The sequence below is a fragment of the Haemorhous mexicanus genome, chromosome 7 (assembly GCF_027477595.1).
Source record: "Haemorhous mexicanus isolate bHaeMex1 chromosome 7, bHaeMex1.pri, whole genome shotgun sequence".
Lineage (NCBI taxonomy): Eukaryota > Metazoa > Chordata > Aves > Passeriformes > Fringillidae > Haemorhous > Haemorhous mexicanus.
Genome location: NC_082347.1, coordinates 17,776,338 through 17,790,617, shown reverse-complemented (window position 1 = coordinate 17,790,617; position 14,280 = coordinate 17,776,338). Strand labels below are relative to the sequence as shown.

Here is a 14,280-nt window from a genome sequence, read left to right as displayed (position 1 = left end):
ATCCCAGTATTTATTTCTGGGAAACAACAGGAGCAAAACCTCTGGTTTCATTTTCTTTTCCTTGAAAATGATTTCCATTTGAGAATTTTGTGCATGTATACAGATTTTTTCCAAGACCCATCTCTGACCAAGAGAGGAGCAGCTGCCTTGTGCAAGAGAGACCTAAATGAGCATTCTAGCACAAAGCTAGAAAATTATGTTAAGGTAAGAGAAGTACATCAGATACAGAGAGGGGAGGAGAGTTTAGAATTCTGATTACTGGGTCAGACTATCTGGAAGATACCAGGCTTTCCTAAGATTAATCACAAGAGTATCTTTCCTTTCACAAGAGCCACTTGTAGTCATCTGCCATTTTTTGCTTTTATAAAACAACAGTTTTAAAATGTGGCCTAGAATTGCTAAAAGTTACTTTACGTTTTTATATCTTTTGTGTCTACAAATCTGGGGTTATCTGTTAGTTCTGGATTGTATTTTCTACAACTTTGGCTTTATTTTGTTAAAAAAAAAGAAATTTGTCAACCCTTAAAACTGACCTCAGTATTTGCATAACAAATATGTGAGCAAAACTGAAAAAGCTCATTCGTAGCCTCAGTATCCAGTCTCCACTTCAGCCATATCATTTAACAAACACCACACTATATAAAAGGAATTTGTGTGAACTGCTTTTTCATTTCATTTTGAAGCAGAAGGGTAAGTTGAATTTCCTTTTAATAAATCACAAAATTTCAGCTAGAAGGCAAACCTGTTCCTTTTGATTTCTGTGGTCATATTTACATTCTAAAATTAAATTTCCCTTTATTAGTAATTTTTTTACTTTGCTTATACTAGCAATTTTGGTAGATAAGGAGGTGCCTGAAGAACACTAGATAGTAATGACTGATGAAGGTCATTAAAACTGGATTAAAACTGAAGGGCTGTGTTTTTTCAGTTTTGCTATATAACTGATCAGGAGTCTGACTCTGCATCATAATCCAATTATGAGCTGGATGCAGTAGTCCATTCAAATGTAATTCCCTGAAGGATCATCACCAGGCAAAGGCTACATGTTGTAATTGCATTTCCTTATCTCAAGGATGTAAGTATTCCTGGCCACCCAAGGTAGGTTTCTCTTAGGGTCTTTAACAATCTGCTCTCTCTGAGTCACTGGCCTGGGTTTCCAGAGGGGTCTGCTGGCCTTCAGTAAAGGGTAAGCAACTCGAGATGCTTCAAATTCAACAAACCAAACTCAGCAGCACCTTTAGTGCTGCACTGTGCTCTCACGTGGATTTGATTTTACATTCTTTCAAGTGCAAATTCTTGGCCATACTGCTATTAGCTAAACAGATCCTGTATGCTGCAAATTTATGACATAATTGAGTATTTGCATATTCAAGGGTATGTCACATCAGATTGAGGTTGAGGAGACATTCCTCTAGAAAAACAAGTTGCTGTTGATGCAGCTTAAAAATAATCTCAAAAGTCTTCTATAACAGAGTCAATATGGAAGATATGAACAATGCTTTTTCTTTTCAAAGCTCACCTCAATAAATGACACAAAACTGATATTTTGATTCTGCTTGGCAGATATACTTTGAAATGTAATAGCAAATACCTTTTTGTACCTGATGAACCTAGGTGTTAATCATCTTGCAGCATTCAAGCCAACCAAGCTTTTATTTTAAATTTCAAGTGGAGCTAGATTTAGAACCTAGTATGTGTGCTTTTTTTTTTTTTTTTTTTTTTTTTTTTTAAGATAGAAGTTTATAAGAGAGAGTAGGTACAGGATCCTCTTTGAGTTGTGCCAATAGAAAAGTGAAGTAATGGATCTTAAGTTATTTGTTTTGTATGAGTCAACCCATGAGCATCACCCCATTGGACACAGATACCCATTCTGGCATCTTGAACTTTCTTTGTATCTCCTGTTAGTTTAACTGAGTGATGTCAATAACTGGATAATTCTATGCCATAGTATCTTACAGACCTTCAGGTTTCACAGCTGCACAGCACACACACTCACTCTGCTTTAAACAACCCACAATGTCCAGTTTTAAAATGCTTTTTAGTCATGATAGCTCAGCACTAAGATTATAAACCTAGTTATGTTTTTTATCTGCAGGGATAAAATAAAATGAATAAGACTATTGCCAACCAGCAAAACTTCATTTTCTACAAGATTAACTGACATTTTCAGGCTTGTGGAATTTTGTTCAAAACAGGATAGGAATGTCAATTGAGCTATAAAGTTTTGCCCATGTGTAAAAGAGTATCAGTTTATGCCAAATAGATGTGCTTAGATAGTGCTGTGCTTTAACAAGCTCCCAAACCTGACCAGTACCACTGTGGCACATCTGCCTTGCAGGTTAATATCCTATGCATAATTGAGTGATTACATTCCTTGCAGACAGCTAATGGCTTAAGTGTGATCAGTTACCTCTGAGCCTATCATTTCTCAAGGATTCATCCAACAAATAGTCAGTGACAGTGAAAGGGATAATTTATCTTCACTACTCCAAGTTTATCAGTCTGGAAAGAGTTTTGTGTATAAAGTACACAATGGTTGCAAAATAAATCTGGGAAATCTCTATATATAAACCTTATTTAAACAAGGAAAAAATGTAAATTTCAGTAAGGGATGATGGGGGGGAGGAGTGTGCAGCTGTGTAAACCCATGTTTACAATTTCTTCCAGAATCATTGCCTGACAAATGTGTGGGTTTTTTTTTTTACAGCTGGCCTGAGAAATCATGTTGTCTTACTCATCCTACATCCTCATAACACTGGCTGCTTTGTCAGTGACTTGCCATGCATTGAGTAAATGCCCAGGAATTTCTGGGCTACCTGGTATCCCTGGAAGGGATGGTCTGAATGGTAAGCAACCTTCCTCTTTTGCAAGAGACCCACCTCACAAAGGCTGCATGAGCAGATGACACAGAAGGACATGTGCTCTCAAGGAAGCAGATGTGTTCAGCACAGGAAGGAAAAGAGAATGGAGGAAATGGGCAGTTTAATTTTTTTCTAAAAAACAGTTCTCCCCTCCCTTCTGGGGAAAGAAACACTCTAAACAGAAATATTTTATTTATGTGTAGAAATGCTTTCTCCAGGTCTGCTGACAAGGCTAAAGCATGATCAGAATTACTCCCAGTCTCCCTGTATTAGGTCAAATATGGGGTTTTTTTAATGGATTGTGAAGTGCAGTAAGAGCTGCAACATTGCTGGGGATGCAGCAACATTTTGTGCTTCTACATTGCAGTTTGGTTTAACTGTGAATTTTGAATTATGATCATGGGAGTACATTAGTGACTTTATTCTACATGTAGGACCCCTGTTAACTGTGGGAAGTGGTAAGAAAAAAAGAATCTACCTTTACAGTGGGTTCCCATCTTTAGCAAGCAGTGCTGGATGTATTTTACACTATTCAGAAACCTTCCATTCCCACTGTTCATGGCTCCCATTAAAGCAAGATAAACACCCAGCACTTTGAAAAGAAAGAAAGAAAATCACACAGTGCCATAGAAACTGTCTCCTCCTCAAAGTATCCCTCATGCCTGTTCATGACCAATTACTGGAATGAAACCTCTCTTTGGCAAAGCCAGTTTCACAGATAAACTAACAAAAGGCTTCAACCTGTAAAGCTTCAGTTGCTTTTCTGCAGAGGGGAATTATCAGCATTTCAGAGGACTGGATATTTTTGTTAGTTTGCTTTAATATAGACTAACAACAATGTGAGAAAATACTGGGAAAATATTTATTTTACTCTTGCTGATGTTAAAAAATGCATTTGCAAGTTAGTTGTGGAAAATAATTGTTTTTTTTCCAGGGGATTGTTCCTAGCAGCACAGCCGAGTATAGCTGTATAACTTTTGTTTTCATCTCTGTAGGTGTGCCTGATTCTCTGGCCAGCAAACACCATGATGCTTTAGCACATTTGAAGCACCGACTTTTCCAACTTGAGGCTGGTAATTCTTCCCCTTGTTACTTTTTCAGCTCACAATCAATTTGAAGTGCAATAGGCAAAGTTAGTTATAGAATCACAACTTGCAGGAAGGAAATTGCATTTGGAATGGGTGCTACCCTCCAAAACTCCATTTTCTCACTCAAGGCAGGGGAAGTCAGGGTTCTTGTCTCCCTGGAGAGAAGCAGATTCCTCTTGGCAATCATAATGCACATTTATTCAAATTGAGTTTATTTTTAAAAATATTCCAACTACCTGATGTTGCACTTTCCACATGGATTCATGGAAACTCTGTCTTGTACCACTTTTATCTATCAGCAGCCAGATTGTTAAAGGTGGTAAATTGTTTTGTACTGAAAAGGGATTCCCAAAACCATTATCACTTTTCTGTTTCCCTTGCTCAAATCTGAAGCACGCAGACCATCTTTAGAAAGTACCCAAAATAAAACAGGGCTGATATTTAGCAGATGTTGGTGGGACATCCTTGTCTTGGAGACAAGGACAGGTGGTCACAAGCAGCAAAATATATTAATGAACAGTTAGTGAATAAATAACATTAAAGATTTCTATTTCTCTTCATCCTTAGCTCAATTTTTCCCTCTGTTCCTCTTAGAACTTTTAGTTTTCATCTCTTGATTTCTCTTTGCTTTTACATCAGTATGCCCTAGAAAATTTACAAAGCAAACTCTTTTCATGTTTCAGTGCTTGCTTTGAATGGGAAAATAAGAAAAGTAGGAGACAAAATACTTGCTAGCAATGGGAAGAAAGTGGACTTTGCATCTGCACTACAATCCTGTGAAGAGGCTGGAGGAACTCTTGCTGCCCCCAGGAATGAGGAGGAGAATAAAGCTGTCATGGACATTGTGAAAGAGTATAACCAATATGCTTACTTGGGCATTAGAAAGGGGGAGACTTCAGGTCAGGTGAAGTATTTAGATGGCATGCCTCTGAGTTACAGCAACTGGCACCAGCACGAGCCCAATGGCAAAGGGAAAGAGAAATGTGTGGAGATGTACACTGATGGCACCTGGAATGACAAAAAGTGCAATATGTACCGTCTCACAATCTGTGAATTTTAAAGAATGGCCTTTCAGCCACCTCAGAGTATGGAGGTAATGAAGTATCTGTGTTTCAGGTTGATTAAATTCCTGCCATTTCTCTGTATCCTAAAATATAAGATGAATCATATTGTGATATTTTTTAGCCTTAGGAAAATGCCAAATGTGCTAAGTGATTAACATGATTAAAATGTGCCTGAGCTGATGTGCCCAATGTGTTTCTCCATTTTGGAGGGTTGGGAATACTCAGAATTCATTTTTCATGGCAGACCGTCTCCATACCTTCATGAAGATTAGAGGAAAATTCCAAGGTTTGACTTGGGAGATTGGAAATGCTGAAATTAAAATTGCCTGTGGCTTCATAGTTGGAAGCATTTTGAAGTACTTAATAGTTTCTGCCTCAAAAGAGATGCACAGAGGTTGACTTCACTGGAGAAATTATTACTGGACTTCACTTTCAATCACAGCACCTGTGTCACATTCAGCCACTCACTGATTCATTAGCATCCACCTTTTGTTTTATAAAAATATCAATAATACTAGTTACAATTAATTTTTCTAGTTTCAGAAGCTACTCTCTTTAAAACACAAAGGTAAATATTGCACTCAGTTCAAGCAGATAGATGCATAAAATGCCAAAGATTGCATTTTGTTGCTAAAACAGCACATTCCCTCAGAAAACCATGAGACTGCAGTGCTAAGAGGGCTACCTGTCTTTTCCCAAAACAGTGAGCAAAGCAGATAATATTTTGGGAAGGCAGCTAAGAGTGGAAGTTCAATCAGTTCAAACACAAACATCTCTGCTGATGTTATACACCAAGCAGCAGCACAGACAGACTTCAACTCAAATCTGGTAGGACCAAGAAGGAACTTTTCACAGAATATTCTCACTTCCACTCTGCTTGGGCAGCTGGTGAGCAGGGGCAGCAAATTCTCACATTCTTACCTTGCAGTGAGGAAGACCTGGGCTCATCCATCCTCATTTACACACTACCCGAAGGGGGAAATAAAAGAAAGCACTAGCTTTGAAATTGATGCATTAAACACAATCTCCTCCCCCACATTTGGCTCTGTGCAGGAAGCCCCTGGGAGCTGGACTTGACTCTGGGCACTCCCAGATGTTCCCAAGGCTCCCATGAGGAAGAGGGGTAGGGTTTAGTCCCATCCACTGCAAGCCCTGCCAAAATTTTGGCAAGAGATGATTCATCTGCAAGGTTCATGCAGCACTCCCACTGATAAGAGAGCAGACTGGGATTCTGAATTGGAAAAGGTACACCCAGGACCACGCTGGATAGATTTCAAAGTGGGAACCTGCTTTCAAACCTGCTTTCCAAAGCAGCTTGTTTTGAGACCTATGATCATGGGACCATTTCAGCCAAAAGTTTCAAACAGGAGGGGAATGGAGCCATGACAACTCTAACTCTGTGGTTACATTGAGAAAAAAAGTAAGGCTAAATTTATACCTTTTCATTTTCCTGGGTTTAGATCTGACCAGCTACACTAAATCTGCTAGAAAGGGGCTGAAGGTTTGCTTAAAACTACCTGTTAAATATTAGTATTTTAATAAGCAAACCTCATTTGGCAATTTTTGAGTCTAACTGTGCAGTTTCTTTGTTAGAGCAAAGTGTTTAGCTGTCACAGAAAGTCACCAAAGCCTTCCCCCAAAAAATCCCTTCCAACATCATCTTTTACTCTCTGAACTGAAAAAGCATATCCATTTACATATGTCTCCAACTATCCCAACTGTCTTGTTTTGGGGTAAACTATTCCTATAGTTAATGAAAAATTTATTTCTACCACATTTGGGATTGCAAAATGACTGTAGAGATCTCTTGTAAAGACCCTTAATGGGTAAAAACGTTTTACAAATGTTTTAACACCACATAACGTCTATATCTAAATCTACATCTAAACAGATTTAGACTTCAAGACAGAGGGGTGCTTTTCCAGTTAAGAAAAATAAGATTTTTATTTTCCAGTCACAAGCTAGTATTTATTATATCAATAAGCAAAGTATCTAATGTCTAAAAGCCCAATTTTTTCTGCTTTAGCCATTATTATTGAAAAAAGGAGAAAAAAAATCAAATAAAACACATACATGCTGCTGAAAAATAAAAGGTCCACAAATCCAGCCAGAGAACTGCTAGGCAGTACTTTCCTCTTTATGGTTCACACTTGATCTGTAATATTGCTTGATTATTCTTTGCAGTTCCACAGAGGAAAAGTATCCAGAAATTGTTGTTTTTTTATTTTGATATGGCTTTTTTTTTTTTTTTTTTTTGGTGTTAAGGTGTATAACTCTATCAATTTATACCCTCAAGTGCTATTTGAAATACCAGCATTTCAGTCTGTTATTTTTTGTGAAAGATCTGAATTCTCCGTTTATGTTTGGGTTTTGGTTTTTTTGGACAGAGAGGTTGGGCACATGAAGAAACAAAATACATTGTTTCTGTGTTCTGCTATGGTAATATAAAAATTTTTGATAAAACCTTTCCTTAAAAGTGCAATAATAATTTCTGATGTATTTTTTCCTGTACCAGACCAGGAAAAATCCAGGTTAATCTTTTTCTCTTCATTTATAATAATTTGCTACAGAAATGCAACATAAAGGTAAGATCTTTAAATCAGAAAATTAGTTACTCCCCACATGCTATAGAAGCTGTTTTTTAAGAATTGAGATCCTAGTACAAGTAAAAAGATGGCAAAAATTCCAACCCTTTTGAGGCAAGTGGATCCTGTCTCACATCAGAGAAATTGAATATAGTTAATGAGGTATGTTTAACATATAAGTCAGACTTACCCAAAAATAATGGATATTTATTTCAGAGAGAATTTTCTCTGGTCTAGAGTGATATCCTCTTTTATAAAGGTGTAATGTAATTAATTATTTCAGCTTAGAAGTACTAGTATCAATTTTGATCATTCAAAAACCTCACACCAGCCCCCATCAATCAATCCCTACCACATGTGAAGAAAATGACCATCGGTTCCAGCAAACACAAATTTTTTTCATTTTTGTAGAAACTTGATTAAAAAAACCCCATGGCCCATGTTTCTTAAGAAAACTGAGTTCCAGTTCAGCCTTTTGAGAACCTAACTGGCAGGATGTGACACAGGCTGGCAGGGCTGCCTTATCTTTTACAAATTGTGGGCTGGAGCTCAGAGTATCAGGTTGCAAGCGATCTTTCATTATCGGAAGTTGAAGAACGCTTTTGTAAAATCCTGTTAGCCAACAGCTACACAAACACAGCTGATTCCAAAACACAATAGATACAGGATTCTTGGACATTAGAGTAGCACCTTAAAAACATGGTAAGAGGACTGGGATGTTTTTTTGAAGTCCCTGTTAGGAAACCAGGGTTTGGCAGAATTTACCTCAAGGGCTGTAACCCAGGTGATGCCAAGTGAAACCTGGAATGAAGCTTTCACCCATCTCTGCCCTTGTGGCTCAGGAGCTGAACAACCCTGCAGAGCAAAGGTACCTTAACCCTCGAGGAGGCTGTGGCAATGGGAACTATTTAACTCTTAAAGAAATGAGATATTTTCTTGCTTTCCATTGGCTATGCAGCTTCTGTGCTTTTTTTCAGCTGAGCTGCACCAAGTGACATATCAGACACATCCAGAGCCCTCCTTATGGATCCTTCATCTAAGCCCATGGGGCAAGATGGCAGTAGCATTCATGTGCACTGATCACAGGTAAAATGAAGACTTTCTGCTCTAAAATACTGCTCATCATTTAATTTTTAAAAATGCCTGTTGAAGTCTGCTATCCCAAGTGTCTGCAACTTGCTGAATTGCTTTTAGTGCTCAGCAAAAGTACCCTTAGACCTCGTCTGAGAAATGGGACCTTGTGTCTCCCCATGCTCTGTGCTCTTCCTGTTATTCCCAGGCATAAGAGAGTTGCTGGGGACAATTGTCTGGAGGAGAAAAAGGTGCAGAAAACACAGGACAAGGTGGAAACAAGATAGGGTAGAAACAGCAGAACAGAACAAAATCATCTTACACAGAAAATATTGCTGGGGTTGGGGGCATTTAAATACAAACAGAGAATAAGAAAACAATTTGTAAAGTTACTTGTGAATAGCACTATGGAAGAAAAAGCCTAACTTTCAGGAGACTAAGTATACCAAGGCAAGGCTTACAAACAGGCTTATGGAAGGAGCACACAGCCATTCATCCCTGTCTGTATTTCTCAGAGCAGCTAAGAAAGCAGCACTGACCAACCTCTGTCCTTAGCAGGTTTTGCCTTTGCCTACATACACTGCACAACACAACCTACTCAGAATATCCATCATTTGCTTCACTGCCACTGAAACGAGGAAACCTCTTACTGATTGATGTGGAAACTGAAGAAAAGTTACCTCAATACTCAAAAATAGTTTGTTCTTTATCAGATCTGTGTCCTTGAATCTTGCTAGACTTCTGTGATATGTGGTTCAAGGAAAGATCAGAAAATAGTTTACAAGTTATGGTAGTTATATAAAATAGTCTATTAGGCAATCATAAACAAGCATATTAGAAATGAAGGTGTATTTAAATATCTATTTAACTTGCACCATCTTATTAATATGCTGATGAAAATCAAGACAAGAAAGGTTTATAGTTTATCCAATCTACATCAGTTTTTCCCTGGGAGTCTATCACAAGAAACCTTTTGTTCCCCTCCTGGTTTCCCAGGCCCTGAGTCAGCATGTAAAACCCACAACTGCAGGCCAAACCTCCTCCTCTTCTCACACTTGCCTAACTTGTGGTTTCTTCCAGGTGCAGTTAAATGTTCAAGTTGTTCTCACCATGGATGCAAAGAGCCAGGATCTGCCAGTGACCTTTTCCAGGGCCCATCTAGAACCCAGGTACTGGCTTGTCTCATGTTCTCTGTTTGATTTTGGTGGGGCTTTTTTCCCAAGAAGTTAAAAATCTCTGCCAGAAGAATGTTGAAAGCATTACATCAAACACTCAAAAGCTAAGAAACGTGAAATTTGACAAGAAGCTTGGAACAAAGGTAACTCGTGCAAATTGAAAACAGCCCTCCTCTGTCGATGTGCACACAGCTGGGTGCTGCCTGTTTGTTTTTCACAGGACTGGTGCACTCAATGGCACTCCATAAACAATGCAGCAGGATTTAATCCAGCATCCTTGGGCACACCACCAAGGACAAAGGTGTTGAGGCACACATCAGAGGTGGAGGTGAGTGTGGAAGATCAGGGCACGGGTGCACAGCACCTGTGGATGTGACCTAGCCTTGCCTAGACCCAGCAGCATTGGTTAGACTAATACAGATCCTGCTGGCATTCCCCATCCTGTCTCACAGCACTTCATTCCCCAGCTGTCCTGGCTGTTGGCCTTGCTGCAACATCAGGATGCTGGCCTGACACCACAAGCATGATGTGGCCACATCTGACTTGGCTGAACTGGAATATAGACACAAACACCTTTCCTCAAAGCCTTCACTGCACAGAGCCAACTCTCTGCTGAGTACAGCTGTAAAATACTTGGCAAGGCCATCTCCATTCCAGTGATGCTTCTTAGCTTGGGCCTCTGTACTTACAGAACTGGCATAAAGCAGCTTTTCTCCTTCACCAAGAGGTCCTTGCTCCACTGGAGAAAACTGCTCTTTCTGACACATAAGCCTCCCCTGGAGTATTCTGTAAGTTATTTCAGCATGTGTCTCTAGCTGCCTCCTCTGCATGTGCTGCAGATGCACCACTGTCATTTGCCTTTGCTGCTACAATTGTGAGATTTTGTTTAGTTATGAGACTTTGGTCTTAATCACTGGTAAGTCCTCAGTCTAACAAAAAATGATGGTGGTGTTCCTGGTGCATATTATATTTCAGGTGAACTTGTTATGGCTTATCTTCTGTGACATTTCCACACCCACTCTGTGGAAACATTAGGTATTTCAAATATGAATTGAGAAATTTGTTCTGTTCCAGGGTTGGTGTTTTAAAACCTGTGAAAGTGTTTCTACAAGTTACAAAAGTACCTTCAAACACTTTCCTCATGTTTTAAGTATGTTTACCTCTTGAAGAAAACATTCCCCCTATCATTCAAGTTAAAGCTCATTAGATTTCCATTTTTATGCCAATTCATATCATATGATATATTCTTTGTGCTCTCTGTAGATAAGAAGATGAATCTCAAGTTACATGCCCTATAAATTGGACCATTTAATGAGCCTTTCTAATTCACACTGGAGCTGCTAGGTAAGTTGAACATCTTTAGATAGGTTGCTGCTTCAACTATGTTGAATCTATTAAACTGTATCACAAACTTTTCCAATTTCAACGTGTGTATCAACATTTTTAACAATTTCACCTCTTTTTATAGACCATGGCACCTTAGGTGAAGAGATGTTAAAAAATGGGTGCTGCAGTAGAAGAATAAGTATTAGCAGTTGTTTTGCTCTTAAACCAACTGACAAAGACAGCATGTCCTACTTTGTCTTAAACATTTTCTTGCAAAAGCAGCCATGTGTCTATTGCTTTCCTGTAAAATGAAACTGTAACTTTTCGTATGGGGAAAAATGGCATATAATGGTGTCTGATGTACAGGAAAGAGCTTTGAGGGGATGCGTTGGGTTTTTTGCTCTGTAGACTTTTGTAGACTTAGCAGACTGTCTTTTGGGAAAATATCTTAATTGTCTGAAATAAGATAACTTTGCAACTACATGAATGACATTCATGTCACTGCAGGCAAAGTGTAATATATGTAAGACTTCACACTCCGAAAAATTCTAAAACATTCCCCTTTTTTATTTAAATGCAGGACTCTACCCTGGAGACTAAACCAGTCTGATTTACCTTTAGCTTTAAATGATGCTGTCTGCGCAGCTGCACAAAATCTTAGCAGTCGCTTTTTTCCTGCTCCCATTCTGTGCTCAAGGCAAACCTGCAGGATTTCTTCCATCATTCCCTTTCAAGCCTTTTTTTGGAGGCAGGAGCAACAGTGGAGATGAGCAACAAATACCAGGTATGTGAAGTGATCTCCATTTTTATCTGTTGTGTTCTATTTTTATGCTTTGAAAACTCAGTGCTATCTACCATAATCTGATCTGTGATCTACTTGAAATAAAATAATCAGGACTTAATATTAATTTCCTTATATGAAGTAAGATGCTTAAATCTCTATTCAATGATGCAGTGGTTCAACTCACAGAGAAAAGTTTTGAATTTTCCATAGACAAGAAACTTGTTGCTGAGTCCTAGGTTGTAGCTGTAAGCAAGTGCTTGAACAGCCTGAAGGATTCTATCAAGGATTCAGTCCCTAGACACAGTTAACAATCAGCTAAACCTACTGCACAAGTGCCAGAGTTTTACCTGGATTTGCTCAATCACTTAGAGAGAAAACTATCTCAGATTGCCAGTTCCATTTTTCCACAAGGATCTCTGCTCTACAGGTGACTTCCAGGAACTTATCCCTTACCCTTAAAAAGATTAATGTGTGAAGATATCACCTGTTAAAAACACAGCAGTAAACCAAAACTTGTCAAACAAACATTTCAAAAGTTCATATTAATTTCACATGATGAGCCCTGCTTTATTTGAAAGCCAAGACTGACACTGTAAAGCCAAGTGCATGACAGCTGGTTTTGTTCACAGATCTCACAGCTCGGGCTGGCAATGAACATGGGGACCCCATCCATCAGTTGGAACATCGGATTTCCAGACTGGAAGGAGGTATTTTATCTGCCTTTACTTTCTGCTGCTGCTGGGTTAATGGTGGGCAAAAATTGCTTCTTAGGAAGAAGGCAGAATTTTCTGCAGTTTTATAGCATTCCTTTTTATATCTTCTTCACTGGTATATCAATGAGTGAAAACTTTCAAATGGGGATGGGGGAGTGGGAATTAGATTTTCATAACTAGTGGGAGACACCTGGGTAACAGCTCTGAAGTATGAGTGCAAGCAAGGCAGGAATGTGGCAGATTAAAACCCCTGCCTATGCAGAGCTGCTCCATGCACACCTTGTGCCCCCAACAGACAAACAGAACACCAAAAACATACTAAGACAATCATGACCAGATCTAAGATTCCTCTCACTCAAGAACATTGGTATACTGCAAACCACCTCAGAGTCTTATAGAGAGTCTCAAAGAAAATCATATGCTTTTTTTTAAAAAAAAGATTCCTCATTTCCTTTCCTCCTCCAAATTCTTACGTGTTTCTCCTGTTTCGTCATCTGTGTAAATACACAGATGTTTCCTTTTCCCCCTTCTCCATTTTCAAATTTCTTTGATTTCAAGTTCTCCTTTCCTTTACCTTTTCCTGGGTTTAATCTAAAGTTATGGAGCAAAGTAACAAGAGTTAAAATTGACAGCAAAGTGAGCACACAATTAACAGTGCACACATTTAACAGCTTTTTCCTCCTCTTGCAGTCCTTCGCTTGAACAAGATGATAACAGAGTCAGGAGGAAAAATTTTTGCTACCAATGGAAAAAAAGCTGATTTTGATGCTACAGTGGAAAAATGTAAAGAGGCTGGAGGCTCTATTGCCACTCCAAAGAGCCCTGGAGAGAACGATGCCATTCTGTACTTTGTGAAATATTTTAACACCTACGCCTACCTGGGGATAAAACAATCCCTTATTCCAGGAAGATTCCAGCTCCTGAACGGTGCTCAGCTGAGCTATACTAACTGGTATTCAAACGAACCTTCTGGCAAAGGGGAGGAGGAGTGTGTGGAGATGTACACTGATGGCACCTGGAATGACAAGAGGTGTAACAAGAATCACCTTATTGTCTGCCAGTTTTAGTGCTTCCCTTGCTGCTGTCTGGAATATGCTTCCCTATCACTTGTGTCTTCCTTTGTAGCTAGTGAACTTAGATAAAGCAGCATGAAAAAATAAAATGCACTCTTTCCCAGTCTGATTTGTCTTTTGAACAAATGCCAGCCCTAAAGAGGAAACTGTATGATGAAAGCAGAGGCCATTTTGTCTGTTTGTTAATCATTGCCCACCGAGTGCCTTAATACTGCTGCCTATGGGTTCCTACTGCTGTTAGTCTGCTGATTAATCTTAATTACAAGATCAAAAATTAGAGTTCTTGGCTGCATATCTGAAGTGACTTGCAGCCACAAGATCTTCCAGTACTCCTTTACCCATGAACCTCTAGTTTGTGTGTATTTTGATCCCTTTCTGGAAGTTTCCCTCACCAAAACTCCCCATATAGACTCCCTGCTCAGCCCACGTTGCTCTGGCCACCCTGACCCCCAACAGGTGCCCTAAAGAAGACACCAGCAATATTGCTGAGGTGGCACAGAGCCACCCTCCTTGCATTTCCCATGGGAACACTTCAGTCAG

The 14,280-nt window shown here is 39.2% G+C and overlaps 2 protein-coding genes across 3 annotated transcripts in view; both read left to right on the top strand.

Moving 5' to 3' along the window:
- The window catches only part of LOC132329797 (pulmonary surfactant-associated protein A-like), a 49,160-nt gene extending 43,967 nt beyond the window's left edge, over positions 1-5,193 (top strand). The window contains exons 1-4 of one of the 2 annotated variants that reach the window (XM_059851253.1): positions 438-690; positions 2,708-2,846; positions 3,857-3,934; positions 4,633-5,193. In XM_059851253.1, the coding sequence (XP_059707236.1) occupies positions 2,723-2,846; positions 3,857-3,934; positions 4,633-5,009 (579 nt within the window). In that variant the 5' untranslated portion in view covers positions 438-690; positions 2,708-2,722 and the 3' untranslated portion in view covers positions 5,010-5,193. Of the gene's footprint in view, positions 1-437; positions 691-2,707; positions 2,847-3,856; positions 3,935-4,632 lie in introns of those variants that run through there. The other variant, XM_059851252.1, reaches the window with a different exon arrangement.
- A 4,581-nt stretch (positions 5,194-9,774) lies between these two features.
- Positions 9,775-13,843, top strand: LOC132329563 (pulmonary surfactant-associated protein A-like). Its single transcript, XM_059850766.1, has 5 exons — positions 9,775-10,172; positions 11,108-11,188; positions 11,751-11,954; positions 12,584-12,661; positions 13,358-13,843. The coding sequence occupies exons 3-5, from the start codon at positions 11,798-11,800 to the stop codon at positions 13,732-13,734; spliced, it is 612 nt and encodes a 203-aa protein (XP_059706749.1). The 5' UTR covers positions 9,775-10,172; positions 11,108-11,188; positions 11,751-11,797; the 3' UTR covers positions 13,735-13,843.
- The last annotated feature ends 437 nt before the right edge of the window (positions 13,844-14,280 follow it).

Bases quoted from the DNA above. Each gene is read 5' to 3' on its own strand.
- LOC132329563 (XM_059850766.1), top strand. From the start codon at position 11,798: ATGATGCTGTCTGCGCAGCTGCACAAAATCTTAGCAGTCGCTTTTTTC. The intron at 11,955-12,583 runs GTATGTGAAGTG...TTTTGTTCACAG, and splicing joins AGATGAGCAACAAATACCAG to ATCTCACAGCTCGGGCTGGC. The intron at 12,662-13,357 runs GTATTTTATCTG...CTCCTCTTGCAG, and splicing joins GATTTCCAGACTGGAAGGAG to TCCTTCGCTTGAACAAGATG.